At 39.9% G+C, this 18,940-nt stretch overlaps 1 protein-coding gene across 14 annotated transcripts in view; it reads right to left on the bottom strand.

Annotated features, from left to right (window-relative positions):
* Positions 1 to 18,651, bottom strand: part of FUBP1 (far upstream element binding protein 1) — a 67,436-nt gene extending 48,785 nt beyond the window's left edge. For 8 of the 14 annotated variants that reach the window (XR_013346899.1, XR_013346900.1, XR_013346898.1 and 5 more), the window contains exons 1-14: positions 18,305 to 18,651; positions 16,987 to 17,077; positions 15,903 to 15,965; positions 14,980 to 15,018; positions 14,555 to 14,594; positions 13,479 to 13,528; positions 13,318 to 13,389; positions 12,980 to 13,037; positions 3,635 to 3,797; positions 3,444 to 3,542; positions 3,252 to 3,353; positions 2,577 to 2,679; positions 2,388 to 2,488; positions 1,037 to 1,178 (exon numbers count right to left, since the gene is read on the bottom strand). Coding sequence is in view for 10 of the 14 variants with exons in the window: in XM_077824854.1 (XP_077680980.1) it covers positions 1,037 to 1,178; positions 2,388 to 2,488; positions 2,577 to 2,679; positions 3,252 to 3,353; positions 3,444 to 3,542; positions 3,635 to 3,797; positions 12,980 to 13,037; positions 13,318 to 13,389; positions 13,479 to 13,528; positions 14,555 to 14,594; positions 14,980 to 15,018; positions 15,903 to 15,965; positions 16,987 to 17,077; positions 18,305 to 18,550 (1,369 nt within the window). In the remaining 4 variants the exon portion in view is untranslated. The remainder of the gene's footprint in view (positions 1 to 1,036; positions 1,179 to 2,387; positions 2,489 to 2,576; positions 2,680 to 3,251; positions 3,354 to 3,443; positions 3,543 to 3,634; positions 3,798 to 12,979; positions 13,038 to 13,317; positions 13,390 to 13,478; positions 13,529 to 14,554; positions 14,595 to 14,979; positions 15,019 to 15,902; positions 15,966 to 16,986; positions 17,078 to 18,304) is intronic. The other 6 variants (XM_077824860.1, XM_077824862.1, XM_077824861.1 and 3 more) reach the window with 3 other exon arrangements.
* Between the last annotated feature and the right edge of the window lie 289 nt (positions 18,652 to 18,940).

Here is an 18,940-nt window from a genome sequence, read left to right as displayed (position 1 = left end):
CTTCAATTTAAAAGGACACTTAATTTTAACTGACTAACGAAAAACCCGCCTTCCAAATAATGTGCTTTAAAATAAACAAAAACCAAAAAAACCCCCCACAATATTTTTTCCCCCGTCTGTTGAAGAGCACATACCTGAGCTCCTCCAGAGCAGTGCATGAATGGTGTCATCACGTTAGTATGAATGACAGAAAATACAACTGACCAACAGTGAAGTTAATTTTTGAACAAGTGCTACCAACTGTGCACAAGTAAACTAACTGAAAAGATAAGAACATTTCCCTCTCTAGTCTCCTTTATTTGCAGTAATTTCAAATGTTACTTATAACACTAATAGCTACACAGTTTTCAGATGGGAGATGCAAGCTTGTATCCATTTAAACCATGCACTAGTATTCCAAGTCAAAAGATGAACTACAACAGATCAATAATTTGTATTGTCTGAAAGACTCATTACAAATGAGTAAAAAAAGACAAGGGTAACAATCAAAGAGAATCTCTCATTTGACAGTGTAGTACATCTTAAGTTTTAATTAAAATATTTCAAAGCCTAGTATCTTCTATAAATTGTGGTATTTTGTAAAGGTAAAAAAATCTTAGTAATGAGACTTCATTTTATTAGATCTTTGCTGAAAAGTGCAGAGATTTCTTTTGTGACATAATTACAGTATGTGTGATAAGGAAAGTCTAAATTAAGATCATACTAAAGAACAATTACACGCACTTGCACCAATCGGAAAAAGGTAAGAGATAAACATTTCAGCCTTTAGTTTTAAAAACTTCAGACTTATTGTTATATTTAAATAATCTTAGCAATGTGCACATTACTATGGCTACCAGAAAAAAAACATTCTTTCCTAAAGAAAAAGGAAATTAGTGCTGCATTAATCAACATGGATACAATGTGATTACATTGTTAAACTAAATTGAAAAAAATCAATGCACTTTTTGCCAAGATTTCTGGTATAACTAACTACACAAAAATGTTAAGTACTATGATTTCTAGTTAGAATATATTTTAGTTTAAAATATATTGCCTTTTCCAATGATTAATCCAGTTTTTCCAGTGGGTACAATAAAATTAAATTCCTGTAATCCACCAGGTGGCCCCATGTTCCAGTTGCCTTGGCCTCTACCCCTTCCTCGACCACCAGGTCCTGGACCACCAGGATTACCAGCCTAATGGAGGGGAAAAGTAACAAGTTAGCACACACTATTAAAACTTACTGCCTCATTTACCGCAATTAATTCATTAGTGACAACAGATGACTCTAGAACGAAGCCCACTGCCAACTAACAAGTGTCAGATTAATACATTTAGAGGCTTTATTATTTGTATATACACACACACAAACAGTAACTTATACAGTTAACATTTAGTTTGATAAGGATTTTTCATTGAAGTGCTTTCAGTCATTTTATGTTCCTGCTTAATTTCAAGATTACCCCAAGTACTGACATACCACAGGAGTCCAGTGGTCTTCCTCAAAATCACTCTGAGGTGCAAGAGGAGGGAAGGAAGACCACCTGGCATCCAGTAGGTGGAAGTGAAGAGATGGGAGGGAAGGCAGTAGTGGCTGGATAAAGGGGACAGGGTTCAGAATGGTGAGGGGAAGAAGCACATTCCAGTTTCGTGTGTGCGCACATGCACATAAAGAAGTGGGTCACTGTGCTAGCCTACAGTGCCCTGGTCAGAAAAGTCTGTATAGGAAGCTTTTATGCTCCTGCATCTGATTTAGCACATAGTTGAAGCATATGCACTAAACATAGCTCCCCCTGAAGAATTAAGCAGAAGGTAATGCAGTTAAACACACAATTGCTGCTGTATTTTTTAAAGGATAACCACATACAGTACCCTGCATTTCTGCAGCTGAGAGAGGTATTCACAGACAGAAAACATAAAAATGTTGAAACCACTCCTTTTGTCCCAACCACTTTTTTTAAAAAAAGTTAAAGCTTTAAAAAAATAGTGTGGGAGGGCAAAAAACAGGGATTTCACAGGGAAATGGAGAGTTCCTCACAATACAGCAACACACAATTGCCTGCCTACAGATATAAAGGTGGGACCATTAGCCAATGATTAGATAAAGGGATAGTAAGGTAGTGCACTTGACAACTGTCAACTGAATAAAAGTAGTTCTAGAATAGCCAGGACAAGACATTGCTAAGGGCTTTAAACTGAACTGAAAAAAAAAATAACCACCTCATTGACTGCAAACAAGAACTGCGAACAAGTATGTTTTATAGTCCATGGTCAGTTTTCCACACAGACCCAACCAAATACTACCATTAAGTAAGGTTATTAAAATGGACAGATGGCTAAAATGTGGGTTTTTCCTAACTCAAGCTGAAATTTTATTTTTTGCACAAATATAAATATTAGCTAACCTGGACACTTCGAAGAAGGTCTGTAATAATTTCTGCAGCATGTTGACATCTGTCCGGAGGTCCTGTAATTTGGGCTATTCTATCTGGAGTTGTTCCATCATCTGGAATAAGAATGTAATATTTAAATCAAGCCATGTTTTACTTAAAAATAAAGCTAAATTGATCAACATTTACACTCACACCACTCACCTGGCTTAAACTGGATTCTAACACCAGCATCATTCTGTATCTTTTTGATCATCTCTCCATTTCTTCCAATTACAATACCAACAGCAAATCGTGGTATTGGGACCTTAAGAGAATACATCATCAATATCTTGAAACAACAAATATTCCAACCAAAAGCCACAATAAAAAGGTATACTGGAAAACTGAACTGGTCACCAACCATACCACCTCAGCCTGCAATCCTGTCAAATCTAAGCAACTACAGAATCATGATCCTAGCTAGTAAATGGATAGGATGGCCAAAAAAAGGGGAAATAAATTCTAGACACCACAGGTTGTGATAGAGGCATCACTTCAGCAGATAGTGGTTTTCTCCCAGTCAGTGCCTGAACAAGGTGTTAGGGGGCCTAGGATACTGGTGTCATTGAACGATATCTCCAACAGGAACCCTCACCACTCACGGTCATTTACAATGCCATGACTTTTACAATAAAACCCCTCCAAAGCAACAGAAACTGCTGTACTTTATTGATGGCACAAGATGGCTGCTGCATTCCACAAAGAGGTGGTAGTATTTCAGTGGTGAGCAAGTGATACCTATGTGCCATAACCACTTTGGGATAGAGTTAAGAGCTTTTAACATTATTAAACACTCTCAAAGTACATAGTGAACAATAGATTTTCAACCATACGTACATCTATCCCTTCATTTCCTCCTATTCTTGACCCATATTCATTGCGCGCCTCTCTAAAGCCACCTTGATCACGAATCAGCTCCAACACCATTTCCTTGGCTTGCTAAAGAAGAAAAAAATGAATTTTAGATTCTATAATTTTAAAACTGTTTTGTATACATAAAAAAGATAAAGCTGGAAACAAACTCCTTACTTGAACTTTGTAAGGGTCTCCTGTAATCCTAAGAGGTTTGTCTGCACCAGTGTTCTGTGGCCCATCTTGAATCATGACCATTTTGACTCCTGCTCGTTCCTATTTGACAATATAAAATTGAATTTCCATGCAATTCCAAATTCTGACCTCTCTCTCTCTCTTTCACACATACACCCACGTTTAAAACTTACCTGAAGTTGCTTAATGGTCTCTCCACCTTTTCCAATAACTAATCCTGCCTTACTAGCTGGAATCATAATTTCTTGGACAGCATTTCCTGGTCCATCACCATGATGAAAGCCAGGTGTAGGTCTTCCCTTTTCAACTATCTGATCAAGCAGTCTCTTTGCAGACCTGTGAGGACAGACGGACACACACACTGTTACTGCTAAATGTATTACGAACTGCGCATTGTTCCAGTTGGAAAAAATCATTTCACGCAGCCATTTCAAAAAGTTTCTTCATTAAAATTTTGACAGACATTTATATATGTTGATATCCATAAGAGCTGTATTTATCAAATGCTACAGGATGCCTTCCCAGTCTAGCTTCTCTTAACATCTTTATGTGAGACTCCATGAAGATGAGCTCAGTGTGAACATGTGAATGTGATCGATTCACATCCTATTAAGAGTTCTAAAAAGAAGAGTAAACAACTGTACTGGTTTAGACACCCAATTATATAATGTGAAATAAGAATGTGAACTTGTGCCCAAATATCCAAGTCCCTGAAACTGTACTGACGAGACCTGTTACCAGTCACTTTCTTCAGCTTTATGGCACTGAGCAGATATTGTGGCCGATGCTTTTCTACTTTCCTCTTCTGTGTTGTCTGTCGGTAGAGTCTGCTAAAAAGTCTTTCATTATCTTGTATTTAGGCCCACCTGTTTTTCTTACTTGTTTACTAGTTGTCCTAGCAAAACTCTACATGATATTAAGCTTCTTCCTTTAATATCTCAATTTTTAATTTAATTTGGACTATTGCTGAAGATGTTTCCTCCTTCCTCAGCATTAAAACAAGTTCTCAAACTATCAGATATGGTGTGGCTGATAACCTTCTTTTAGCAAATTTCAAGAAGTTCCACCAGACTTCTACGTAGTTACCCTTTTTCCTTCTCCCCTGTAGCACTCTGATTTACCTTTTCTAGCACCAGAATTTTGCACACTTTTCAATACCAGACAGTAGGGTCTTCCACCACCACGCTACAATAATTCTAGTTGCAGTTAGGGGATAAGTTTTTAGTTCCTTATGGCTTTTATAAGATGCTGAGTTTTAAGGACAATTTAATAAAAGCACCCAGGGGTTATTGGACAACCTATCATCTTCCTTATGAAATCTCTAAGGGCTTTCCAAAAATGTCTTAATTTTTTGGCACATTCGTCATACACGGAGAAATCCTCCTACATTCTCATTTGCCGGTCCTTGTTCCATAAATTTGTTTCCAATTTAAAGTTTTCAATGTTTATCAATATCACTTCCATTTTTCTAGTACAAGAAGAAACATTCCAACAATACCAACAAATTACAAAGATAAACATTACTAAAAAACTGCCTTAAATATATACAGTAGACCCGCAGAGTTTTGAACACCAGAGTTACAAACTGACCAGTCAACCACACATCTCGTTTGGAACCAGAAGTACACAATCAGGCAACAGCAGAGGCCAAAAAAAAAAAGCAGCAAATATAGTACAGTACTGTGTTAAACGTAAATTACTAAAAAATAAAGGGAAAGCAGCATTTTTCTTCTGCATAGTGAAGTTTCCAAGCTATATTACGTTATTGTTCAGCTGGAAACTTTCAAACATTTCAAAGTTACAATCTCCATTTCTGAGGTGTTCGTAACTCCGAGGTTCCACTGTGTACCATGAACTAGCTAAATAGGAAACAAACAATGTAACAATCGAACATAAAAAATAAACTGAAAATTTCTACTTTTCCCTTTAGAAGTCATTTGGGAATCAGTTTATTTAGAAACTGAGGACAATTATTGCCTCACCACCTTACTATCGCCAAAGACAGTCACTAAAACTAAATTTCACAACAGAAGTCTGAAATTCTAAACTCCTACTTATTAAGATAACCTACAGGCAAGAGTCAAAGGCCTGACCAAACAAAGAGGTCCTGCACTGTGATCTGAAGCTCAGGCTTTTGTACCGTTGAAAAGATCAGGTTCCCTGCATCTTCCATTGAGAGTGGCCTACCGCCAGTCTTGTAATGTTTAACCTTAATAACAGACACCTAGAGTGACCTAGAACAGAAATTCTCAACCTTTTTCTTTCTGAATCCCACAAACAAGCGCTAAAAACTCCATGGCCTACATACACCACAACTGATTTTTGCATATAAAAGTGAGGGCCGTAGCTAGGGGGATAGTAAGCGAGGCAATTGCCTGGGGACCCATGCCACAGGATCCCTGCACAGCTACACTGCTCAGGCTTCAGCTTCAGCCATGAATGGCAGGGCTCAAGTAACCAGGCTTCAGACCATGCAGTGGAGCTTTGGCTGTCTGCCCTGGGCCCCAGTGAATCTTAACGCTGACCCTGCTTGGCACCCCTCCAAAATCTACTCGCGGCCCCTGGGGACCCCGGACCCCTGGTTGAGAACCACTATCCCAGAGGAACTCAACTACTGGGATGTAGGGAGAGGGGCATTCTTTCAGCTATCTTGGTTTCAAACTGTTTAGGGATTTACAGATTAATATTTACTATAAATTTACCATAAATCTACAGTTTTATTACATAGAAAAAAATGTATTCCCTGTCCCAAACTGCTTAAAATCCAAATTAAGATCACTACAAAACAGAAGGAGACTATTAGCAGACAGAGTAAGGAGTAGGAAGATTTTAGAAATGTTGCAGAGAGAAATACTGGCTTAAGGAGAGGAGGAAGGAGCTGAAATGGAAATAAAGAGAGGATGGTGTAACTGTTGACAATTAAAGAAAGAAGTAGTCAGGGACATCTAGGAACAGATATCCAGAGAAGCAGTTGGGAATAGTCTGAACCAGGGGTTCTCAAACTGGGGGTCGGGACCCCCTCAGGAGCTTGTGAGGTTATTACATACAGGGTCGCGAGCTGTCAACCTCCACCCCAAACCCCGCTTGCCTCCAGCATTTAAAATGGTGTTAAATATATTTAAAAAGTGTGTTTAGCTTATTAGGGGGTTTCAGAGTAACAGCCGTGTTAGTCTGTAATCGCAAAAAGAAAAGGAGTACTTGTGGCACCTTAGAGACTAACCAATTTATTTGAGCATGAGCTTTCGTGAGCTACAGCTCACTTCATCAGATGCATACCGTGGAAACTGCAGCAGACTTTATATATACACAGAGAATATGAAACAATACCTCCTCCCACCCCACTGTCCTGCTGGTAATAGCTTATCTAAAGTAATCATCAGGTTAGGCCATTTCCAGCACAAATCCAGGTTTTCTCACCCTCCACCCCCCCACACAAATTCACTCTCCTGCTGGTGATAGCCCATCCAAAGTGACAACTCTTTACACATTGTGCATGATAATCAAGTTAGGCCATTTCCTGCACAAATCCAGGTTCTCTCACTCCCTCACCCCCCTCCAAAAACCCACCCCCATACACACACAAACTCACTCTCCTGCTGGTAATAGCTCATCCAAACTGACCACTCTCCAAGTTTAAATCCAAGTTAAACCAGAACATCTGGGGGGGGGGGGGGGGGGGCGGGGTAGGAAAAAACAAGAGGAAATAGGCTACCTTGTATAATGACTTAGCCACTCCCAGTCTCTATTTAAGCCTAAATTAATAGTATCCAATTTGCAAATGAATTCCAATTCAGCAGTTTCTCGCTGGAGTCTGGATTTGAAGTTTTTTTGTTTTAAGATAGCGACCTTCATGTCTGTGATTGCGTGACCAGAGAGACTGAAGTGTTCTCCGACTGGTTTATGAATGTTATAATTCTTGACATCTGATTTGTGTCCATTTATTCTTTTACGTAGAGACTGTCCAGTTTGACATGTCCCTCTGCCATGTACATTGGTCAAACTGGACAGTCTCTACGTAAAAGAATAAATGGACACAAATCAGATGTCAAGAATTATAACATTCATAAACCAGTCGGAGAACACTTCAATCTCTCTGGTCACGCAATCACAGACATGAAGGTCGCTATCTTAAAACAAAAAAACTTCAAATCCAGACTCCAGCGAGAAACTGCTGAATTGGAATTCATTTGCAAATTGGATACTATTAATTTAGGCTTAAATAGAGACTGGGAGTGGCTAAGTCATTATGCAAGGTAGCCTATTTCCCCTTGTTTTTTCCTACCTCCCCCAGACGTTCTGGTTAAACTTGGATTTAAACTTGGAGAGTGGTCAGTTTGGATGAGCTATTGCCAGCAGGAGAGTGAGTTTGTGTGTGTATGGGGGTGGGTTTTTGGAGGGGGGTGAGGGAGTGAGAGAACCTGGATTTGTGCAGGAAATGGCCTAACTTGATTATCATGCACAATGTGTAAAGAGTTGTCACTTTGGATGGGCTATCACCAGCAGGAGAGTGAATTTGTGGGGGGGGGGGGTGGAGGGTGAGAAAACCTGGATTTGTGCTGGAAATGGCCTAACCTGATGATTACTTTAGATAAGCTATTACTAGCAGGACAGTGGGGTGGGAGGAGGTATTGTTTCATATTCTCTGTGTATATATAAAGTCTGCTGCAGTTTCCACGGTATGCATCTGATGAAGTGAGCTGTAGCTCACGAAAGCTCATGCTCAAATAAATTGGTTAGTCTCTAAGGTGCCACAAGTACTCCTTTTCTTATTAGTGGGTGCCGCACGCAGAGGCTTGCTGTGTCAAAGGGGTCACCTCTAAAAAAAAGTTTGAGACCCACTGGTCTGAACACAAGGGGAGAGAAATCAGATCAATCAATCAATGTTGAGATGCTCCGGGGCATGAGACGGGGGAAGGGCCCTTTCCCAGAAGGCTGGAAGGAGGAGACTCAAACAGAGCCTCCTATGAGCCCCAGCTCTGGGGCATTGTGCCATCACACACAGGGAGGGAAAGGTCTCATTGTCTGTGTCCAAACAGGAAATAAGGTTCCACCTCACCTCACCTCCTCCCACTTGGGTATGCTTCCCTCCCAGTCCTTCTGAACAGCAGCAGACAGGCAGCTGGGGATGGTGGAACAAGGGGAAGGGGTTCAAAAAATGTCCAAGCTGCAGCTCGTGGGCCATATGTCTAACATCTTCACAACAGGTACTTCCTCAGACATTTCAACATTACTTCTACTCTCTAATATTTTTAAATCAATTATTTTCCCAGCAAGGTCCTTATAATGTAAGGACTTTAGAAGAGCACAGACTGCATTATCTGGGTTTGATAAGGATGCCCAGATTTCACAATGGTTACACAGCAGGCTGCAACTCTTCTCCACAGGCCTAAGCATACTCTCCTGTTGAGTGTAACAAGAGGCAACTCTGCATAACTAAAGCCTACTGAGTCCTGTGGGAGGAAAAGGTAATTGTTCCTCTATTGCTGCAAGAAGCACTAATGAATACACCCAATAACAGGTCAAATAAATATTTTTATAATATTTTAGTTTACCAACAACCATCGTTTAAAGAGTCAGGTAATTCCGATTCAAATTTACATTAAAAAAACAAACAAAAAAAACCCCAAAGATCTGAAAATGGATATTTAGGAATATGCTTTCATCCCCAGGTTCTGTGCAAAAAAATCCAAAGAGGAAAACAAACCTGTCCCCAAACCTGGCTCTTTCTGATTCCCAGCACTCTTTCAGAAGCTGCAGGAACCAAAAATCAGCTCTTCAGTTCTCAACAACCCATGCTAATGTTAGGGAAAAAGAGTTTCCCTCCCGTCTAGGGTTGGGAGGGTAGCCTTCCCTGTATTAGCTAAACAAACACAGAGTTAGGACTCTAAGATAAAATGAGGCACTTTAATGCTAGCAAGTACAACAGCTGAAGGGCTCACCAATTCCTACACAGAGGAATATGGCAAAGCCCAGTCACTAACACTGCTATTTACAAAACTATTTTTTAAAAATCCATCACCTCATCTTAGGTTCTAGGTTCTGTGCATTATAGCTCAGCTTGATGAATCCAGTAAACCATAATTTAAAACTTCTCTCTCTCTTTAAATACTATAACTATCAAAAAAACATTTAAACTCTGGTGAAATTCTTTGCATGTCATAATTGACAAAACCTCTTATCCAATTAATTTCAAATTTCATAGACTGTGGCCAAGATAAACAGACTGTCAAACTTCAGGAAGGTATTTCCCTTTGTATGTTAAATTTTACACAAATACCAAAATAAAGCTTGTAAAAAATTCAGTTGTAATTCTAAATTTGGATAGGTAGCTGCTGCCCCATATTGATAACAACGGCTGCAGATGTCATTTAACAAGATCAGCATGGATCCTTTTTAGGTGGATGGACAACAGTAAGTCTGTTTTTAACCCCAGTCTAAACCACATTTGTCCAGATCAAAGATAAAGTTAGGACTGAAATTGCTACAATACCTCTCTGAAACATCTGCCCCCAAATTATGGTCACAGTAGATAACTGGCAAGAATATTCACATTAAGAGATAGCTTCCTGAAGAGCGAACCCGCCACAGTTACTGAAAAATGGATGGATTTCCAAAGAGCAATACCAACTGCCATCAACTGACCCCAGATCTCCCAGCAGGCCTTACCAAAAATGTAAGAGCACAGGGGGCTAGCACACAGGCACTGGGACAAAAATCCATTCCATCTAACATCTCCTCAAACAAAACCAGAGTAAATTAGACTCAGAGGCAACAGTCTCCCACATTGACACTGCCTTTACAGTGCTGGACAAATAAGCCTGGATACACATTGACTTTTCAATTAAATTGAAAGAAAACCGCTCAACACTAACAGCTAGGGCTGGCCACATCAACTAGACCAGTGGTTCTCACACTTTTTTTACTGCAGACCACTTGAAAATTGCTGAGGGTCTCGGTGAACCACTTAATGATCTTTCCAAATGTTGTTTGTACCGTTAGTTAACTATTATAAAGCTCTTTGGATAAAAGCGCTATATAAAAAAACCTTAACAGTAATTAACGTGTTTTTTTTCTTCTACAAATAAAAACACACAACTCATATTTTAGTACCAGCAGTCTTACCTTTCTAATGCGATGGAGGTGCCCTCTCTCCCCCGCTGCCACAGCCCCCAAGCTGGGAATTGGAAGGAGGGGGATCTCTCCCCGGCAGCTGCAGCCTGAGGCTAGGGAAAGTCGTCTCTTTCTCTGGCCGCCACAGTCCTGCACATCCCAAATCCCCTCCCACCACCACCTTCGTCTCACTCCACTTCCCCCTCCCACCTACTCCTCCAAAGGCCACCACCTCACCTTGTATGTGCATCTTCTCCAGGGTCCAGGCATCTAATTAGTGGAACTACACCTGCGCAGCTCCACTAATTAGGTGGGTGGCCCTTCATTCTCATGTGCAGCCAGCCAGGCGCACACTTTAGAGGGGAACTATCCGGGGACCACCTGAATGGAGTCTGTGGACCACAGTTCGAGAATCTCGGCACTAGACTTTCCAGCATTCAACTAGAATATACTCTGCTGCTGATATGCCAGACAAAGTGTAATTTCACAGCTTAACCCACCACAGCACAGGATGGTGAAAATTCTCTCTGCTGATGCAAGTCTTCTATCAATAGGTACAGGTCATCTAAACCAGTGGTTCTCAAAGCCGGTCCGCCGCTTGTTCAGGGAAAGCCCCTGGCGGGCCGGACCGGTTTGTTTACCTGCCGCGTCAGCAGGTTCGGCCGATCGCGGCTCCCACTGGCTGTGGTTCGCCGCTCCAGGCCAACAGGGGCTGTGGGAAGGGACGTACTGGCCATCCTTCCCACAGCCCCCATTGGCCTGGAATGGCGAACCGCAGCCAGTGGTAGCTGCGATTGGCCGAACCTGCCGACGCAGCGGGTAAATAAACCGGTCAGGCTGGCCAGGGGCTTTCCCTGAACAAGCAGTGGACTGGCTTTGAGAACCACTGATCTAAACCATAAAGACATGTAAGGATTCAGACTAGGCAGCATCTAAACATCTCTGTCTCAGCTAAAAGCTTACGTCTTGTGTACTGGAAAGCCTTGATTTACCAAGTACCACCATGATTACTCCCACGGCTACTATATAATAGAACCACGTTTATCTTCATGCCATTGGGCCTTCTTTTAAAATCCTAAATGTTTTGACTGTACAACAACATACCCATGACTGTGCCTTGAGTAACTTCAAAGAAGAGAAACTAGGGTTGTGAGCTGTCGCTCACGAAAGCTTATGCTCAAATAAATCTGTTAGTGTCTAAGGTGCCACAAGTTCTCCTTTTCTTTTTAGGGTTTCTACTATTACTCCTCAATGGAGAAATTTCCACACCCACCTGATTCCAGTTCCTTCTTTATCAATTTTGTCTTCTGACTAATAAGTGCTTATTCTATCCAGCCAGAGTGAATCTAATCTTGTAACATTTTGTTGTGATCAGCTGGTCTGCTAAGAAACTATTCCTGAGCAGGCCAATTTGAGGAAAGGCATAAGACCCTTTCAAAGTTAAAAAAAAAAAAAAAGCATATGTTCTAGGCTCCCTCCCCCCCCCTTTTTACGTATGTTCAATAAATGCTAATGTCTTTTTGCTTAGTGACATATAGTAAACTAAATTACTTTGCAACAGATCAAATTCAAATTACTGTTAACATTATGGCAGTAAGAAAAATAGTAAGGGAACTCAATTTATGACTGTCCTACTAATCAACCAAGCCCTACTAATCATCCAAAACACACTTCAATATTAATTTCATCCAGCAAATTACATACCAACATAAAATCAAATGAAATGGACACCACCACTCTGACCCCCCACTTTGTACCCATGCTGAAACTAATGTACAGTTTCATAATAGAATGATTTCATAGTAGAATAATTACTAGCCAAAATTGGTCCAGTTGCATTGTTCTGTCAGATCTTGATAATATAAAGATCACATGTTTCATCCTTGATTTAATAATATCCTTAGGGTCTGATCCATCAGCATAGATCTGATTGCAAGAAAAGGGAGTTACTTCATTTTAACAGTTGAATGGTTATATTTGGGCTCAGCAGAATTCAATTCTTATTTTTAAGCATTTCTCTAGATGATCTATTTAAATTTTCAGAGTTGTGGGAAATTATCCCATCCCCCCAAGACAACAGGGGGTCAGTATAGTTACTTAATGAGAGTAAACGCTCAGATTCAAAAAATTAAAGCTTTATAACTGTTCAAACACAAACTGTCAATAGCACATGACAGAGTATGCAAATGAAATATCCTTAAATTCTCTCAAGCATTTTTCTTTTTTTGCCTATCTGTAAATTTTAATCATCAATGGAAACACTGTCAGATTCTGTGTGCTGTACAATCAATGTTTACCAATAAAAACTGAATCCTTCCAAGCCTAGTTATTGTCACCTCACTGTATAGGAGTCATATGATATATTTCAAAATATTTTTAGATCTAAAAATATTAGACAATGTACTTACTGAACAGACTCGGGTGTTCCAGTTAACATGCAAGATCTATCAGGCAGGCCACCGCTATCTATAAAGTTTGTAAAATGAAACAGATTTAACAATTCTGTTTAACTTGCAAGGAATCAGTAGCTAAGTAAATAGAAAAGTGTGCTGTGAGAAGTTTTAACAGCTCACTAAACCCATAAAATCATGGTCTCAAGATTTAGGACTGTTTTGCACTTCAATGACTTGTACCTATTCCCAGTTGTTAAAGGTGAGAGTAAATTTAGTTGAAAAACCAGTGATCAGTGTTCCGTGTTCCAAACTTGTTACCACTAAATGTATATACCTCAAAAGGAAATAATTACCAGGAGCAATCTGTATTTTGCATCCAGATTCTTGCTGTATGCGTGAAATCTGTTCTCCTCCTCTGCCAATTACTTGAGGGATAAAAACAAAGGATGTTACTAGCAATAGCAACATTTGTTAAGCCCTCCATTATATTGCATATTATATTTATATTACTTACTGAATCCAACCATTCCATCTGGAACTTTGTACTCCTCTGTCATTACAGACCTAAAAAAAGACAAAATACAACAGAAGATAACGTATGTTGATACACTGGCTTAGAATTTAGAGAATATTTTTCATCTGTATAGAAAGACTGGCTACCTTCCCCCCCATCACACCAAGGAGGAGAAACATACTGTAACATTTTGGGGAAATGCCTTTCTTTGGGTGCATCTACTTAATCTACCATATCTAGTGACTTGAACGGGGGCCAAGCGAATGCATTTTTACTTCAGAAGTTTTGCCCATTTTAACCTGAAATCCTTCAGGTTAAACAGAAATTAAAAGCCAAAATGACAATCTGTAAACACAGAATACCAAACAGTAATATTAGAAGGCAAAAATGACATTCCTAACTAACATAGTATAAATTTAGATACTAGATTTAGGTACTTCATAATAGATCAATTATTTCTGCTAAAAATCTGTTTGGCATGAAAAAGACCAGTATATTCCATGATTATTAAAACATTGCTATTTATGTAGCATTCGAAGTATGTTACAGATATACGAAAATATAGGCCATTTCCAGATCAAAACAGAAAAATGTACATCAAGAATTAAAAGGGCATGTGGGCAGGTTGGTTAGTTTTGTGGTTTTGGTTTTTTTGAGGCAGCAGAGCGAATAAGCAAGATGAGAAGAATGCAGCATAAGTTATTGATCAGATATGTTTGACATAAATTTTGTTAACTCCAGTATTTTTCCCCTTAAGAAATCTTTCCCTTTTGCTTTTAAAATAATCTTTTCCTTCAGACCAGATGCCTGACCCTATGGACCACACCTCTCACATATGACATATCAAGTCCCCATACAGTTCTAGATATGGGATAGGACACTAATCCTATTACATACATTTCAAATATTTAGCTTATGCCTGTTGTGGCTAAATTCTAACAAGCATCACTTAACAATTGTGTTTCATTATTATGTTCAAACGTTGTCTTTTTGGAAGAAAAGTTTTGAAGTTGTTGCCTGGAAATGCATCAATACTAAAAAGCAACTGTAAACAAAATGTTAATTATGGCTCCTACCTTTGTTGCTGATGCATCGGGGGTAGCTGAGTTCCAAAAGCTACAAAAAAAAAAGTATTTTTAAAGTTAAATTCACAAATAAAGGCAAAATTCTCTCACAATTACGCCAAACATTTCCCACTAACAAACTATCTGTAGCTACTTCTGACAAAACTGGGTTTTTAAAAAAGTTGCCAAGAAGTAGTATAAAAGTATAGCTGAAAAAGACAAACTGATTCTCAGCTCTGTTGCTAGTACATAATATTCCACAACTATCAAGCTGCTCAAAAACAAGCCTATTTTACTTAAAGAAACTTGAGACATACAGCTCAAGTCACCGTGATCTCACTGGTCCAACATTACCTACCAGAATACTGCATCATACCCTTGCTCTGAAAATGTACACTTGTTTAGGTTTTATTCACAATGAAATAAAAATTACTTACAGTCATTCTGAGGAGCAACTTTCTTAGCATCTGGTTGATCTGCAAAATTAAGATTTTTTTTATTTTTTGCCAAGAAACAAGAATCTTTTAAACTAGTGGCTGTCCCATAGTGCGAATCGTAACTTTTCCAGTGTACTTTTTAGTCAATGAATTTGTTTTTGTTTTGGTAATTTCAGGGAATAGATCTGAATAAAAAAGAAACCTTATAAGCATTCAGCACTTGGTTAGTATACTTGAAAAGAAGTTAAGTATTTCCATTTGTCTATTCAGTGGTTTAAGAAAAGCACAGTTTTAGAAACATATTGTAGATTGGATATCCATAAACAGTCAATGAAACTTTGCTAAGACAAGCAACGACATTTAACTATGCTCCTAATAACTGGCTTCTCAAGCTAATGATGCTTCTACAGTAAGAACTGAAGAAAAAAGTCCACCAAAATCAGTATGAAAATAAACAATGGCTTAAAAAAAATCTGACAAGTGACCACAAATCTACACAGAATATCAAAATTGAAGAAGCAACAATAATCCCACTGCAATGCAATCTGAGTCTGAACTGTGGTATGAAATTCCTATCCAAATATCAAGCATTTCACAGCATAAAACTTCAAAAAAAAAAAAAAAAAAAGAAAAAAGAAAAAAGAAAAAAAAAAGATTCAAAGCAACTCTATCACTACCATCCAAAATCCTTTTTGTACAAGTAAGCGAAATGAAAGGTATAGACAACCTATATCTGAAAAGACTACTTCAGATGTTTCCTTCCCCACCCCAAATTCAAAGTTATGCGATGAACCATCATAATTTATGTGTAGCAAAAAGTCAGACACATAATCCAAGAAATATTTGTGTCATCCATTTCAAAAGATCCACTAGTTTATTTCACGTTTACATACTAAACACAGGTAATAAATAAAAATTCCTGCCTTTAAAAGGAGAGGGCATTCCCTCCCAGTGTGTTGTACTGCTCGGACTTGTCCAAGAGCCATCTACACATAAAATAAAAAGAATACATTACATACATCATCTGAAGCATCATTAGCTCATTTTTTGTATATTAAAAACCTCACTATTAATAGAAAAACACTTTAATAAAGAACACAAGAACTCCTGGTCTAAAGCCTTAGTTACATTCTGTAAACTGAGTCACAATCCTCTTAAAGGAAAAAAAAAGTCACAACTCATATAGACCTAACGAAGTATTTTCAACACCTCCAAGTTCAGAAGTTTCTCTCCATAATTTAGTCAGGATTAGGTGTGTATATTAAACATATCAAACCCTGTTAAGTTCACACTAGTTGTGTAGTAAAAATCAGAAGACACGCAACACAATTCAGTAGCAAACTTTTCTGCAACGTAAAGCAAGTCAAAAAGTGGAAACCGCAACAAAAGTAGAGGAAATATTACAGCATGATCTTATCAGGGTTCATGCGTGCTGTATGCTGAAGTTAGTAAAAGATTTAGCCAAGTCTAATAAGTAGAATTTTTATTTTCCTGTCTTTTTTTTTTTTTTTTTTTTAAAGTCCTATGCCTTTACAATGAAATGCATTAAAAGTAGTTTACCAGATGCTGTACCTTCAATAATAAATCAGATGTCAAACAAGCACAGGTTTGAAAGGTGACCACCTTCAACACCTTAACAGTGAATAAAAGATTTCAGCAATGTGCCTGAATAAAGGTATCTTCAAAATTATTTATATTTCACCTACCTTACACATGGGTTCTCCTCTTAAAATTTACAGCATCATGTCAGTACAAGAGGTTAGGTAATGGTCTAAGAACTGATTTACACAAACTTCAGATTTAAGACCGAAATAGCACCACTGATTCCTAAACAAAAATCCATATTAAAACCAAATTGGAAAAGCGTGTGGTGTTCTTTAAAGAGATCACATGTCGGTACAATATGGATCTATACTATTGTTTCTGTGGAAAATTTATGACGTTTTTAACACCGCTGCCATGAAAAAAAATGAATTAAGGTAGTATACACATTTACTGACATCATACCTCCATCCTCAAGAGGTCTTTTTTGTCCTCCATAACCATAATCATTTGAATTCATTGATGTCCCTCCATCACCTCCAATTTTCGCTGCAATCTAGATAAAAGAAAAAATAATGAAAACAAACATGAGATGTTTTTGATCTACAAGGTAAAAAGTATCAGTCCTGGTTTGCCCTAGTTTTGCTGGAGGACCTAGTGAAGCTTTAAAAAATATATTAAAAACAATATATATCTTAAAGACAAAAAAAGTCCCTCTCTTTGCATATCATCTTTGAGCACTCTTGATCAAATGATCATTTTGCTTTAAGAAGGGCATTTAAAAAGCATTTTGCATTGTTACAGATTTCTCTTTAATAAAAGGAAGCTGTTGTACTCATGAGGTTACACCCATGGAGGAAGTAGAAGAGACTGCTGCATGTAGAAATGGCAGCACCATGTATTTTCCCACAAAGTCTTTGAGATTTTACATCTCATTAAAACAGGTTGAGTTGCCTAACAGAGAACCCAACTCCTAGCAAGATCACCTTAAATCTCATTAAGTGCATTATCTGACTTTTCCTTTATAAATACTGTGTAAAGTTACATCTTGCTTGTTACCAAATGAAGTCTTATGTGCAGCCAACAACTGAAAAAACGACAAATGTGCAAATCAAGCTAAAAGTAAAACTAAAGGACGTAAGAGTACTCAACGGAAACTTGTAGTTTTAGCTCACGACCCACGAACCCAACACTTCCAAACTAGTTTGCGCAGGTTACCAGGATACTAGAGCGCCTCAGGCAACATAATAAATGGAACTGAAACTGAGCCTTTTAGAACACGAGGGGGGATCCTCGCCGAAAACCTGCGACGAGCAGCTCCTTCTCCCTCGCCTCCCCAACCACCGCAGGGCGGTGACCCAGGGCTGCGCGCTGCCTGGGATAAGGCGTTTTCAATAACTCGCTGTGATTTCACTATTTGCATCCCCGCAAACGGCTCAGGAGAAGGCCGGGAAAAGTCCTCTCCCTTCACGCAGCTTGCGGGAACAGGGGGAAGGTTATCGGGGATCGAGCAGGGGTAGGGGACCCGCCGCATCCCATTGTGTGGTGAAGGGGCAAGAGCGCTGCGGGAGCTCCCCACTGCGTGTGCTGGGGAGGCAGAGGAAACCCTCCTCACTGCATACATAGGACGGTGAATGAGGAACAAACAAATAACACCGCCATCAACGTGCGCGGAAAACGAGGCCCCTGAAAGGGAAGCGGACCCAGCCGTGCGCCAGCCCCCTCCCCAGAACAAACCCCTGAAGCCGCCCGATACGCTTCAAAGGATTTGCGTAGGACCCACCCTATTTGTCCCAGAATAGGTAGAGGGGAGATTCCGGCGCTGAGGATCAGAGGAGGCCCTATCGGGGGCCGCTTCCAGGCCCCCGAGCCTGAGGGTCGGAGCTACCGATGGGCTGGTGCCCACATTACACACCTGCCTAGCCCGCTGCAGTGCGTCTTTAAAGGCATCGTTGACTCCCCCACCTCCACCTCCTCCTCCTCCGGGCGCGCCCGAAGCAGGAGGGGGCACCGTGGAATAATCCGCCATAGCCGCTCCGCCGCCGCTTCCTGCCCTACTCGCTGCCTGCCAAGAAAGAAAGAAAATGGCGGCGGGCGGGAGCCTTTCACATTCCTGCGCGGCATCGTGCTCGGGGGAGGGGGGGGCATGGAAGGAGAGGAAACCTCGCGAGACCTCTAGAAGGGAGGGGTGGGATTTCGTGGAGGCTCATGTGGAAAAAGAGGAAATCTCGTGAGACTTCATTCTCACAGTATATGTGTGGGGTCGAGTTAGACCTCCAGAGATGTCCTTCAGGGCCATGGAGGGGGAAATCTTCAGAGGCGGGGATATAAGGCTCGCGATAGTTCCTTCCTGGAACGGGATTTAAGAGGCCCCATTGCGTTACGATGGGGGGGGGGGGGTTGATTTCACGCGATGACT

Source organism: Eretmochelys imbricata, chromosome 8 (assembly GCF_965152235.1).
Source record: "Eretmochelys imbricata isolate rEreImb1 chromosome 8, rEreImb1.hap1, whole genome shotgun sequence".
NCBI classification, from domain to species: domain Eukaryota; kingdom Metazoa; phylum Chordata; order Testudines; family Cheloniidae; genus Eretmochelys; species Eretmochelys imbricata.
Note: the sequence above shows the minus strand (reverse complement) of the source record. Positions and strands in the feature narration are given on the sequence as shown.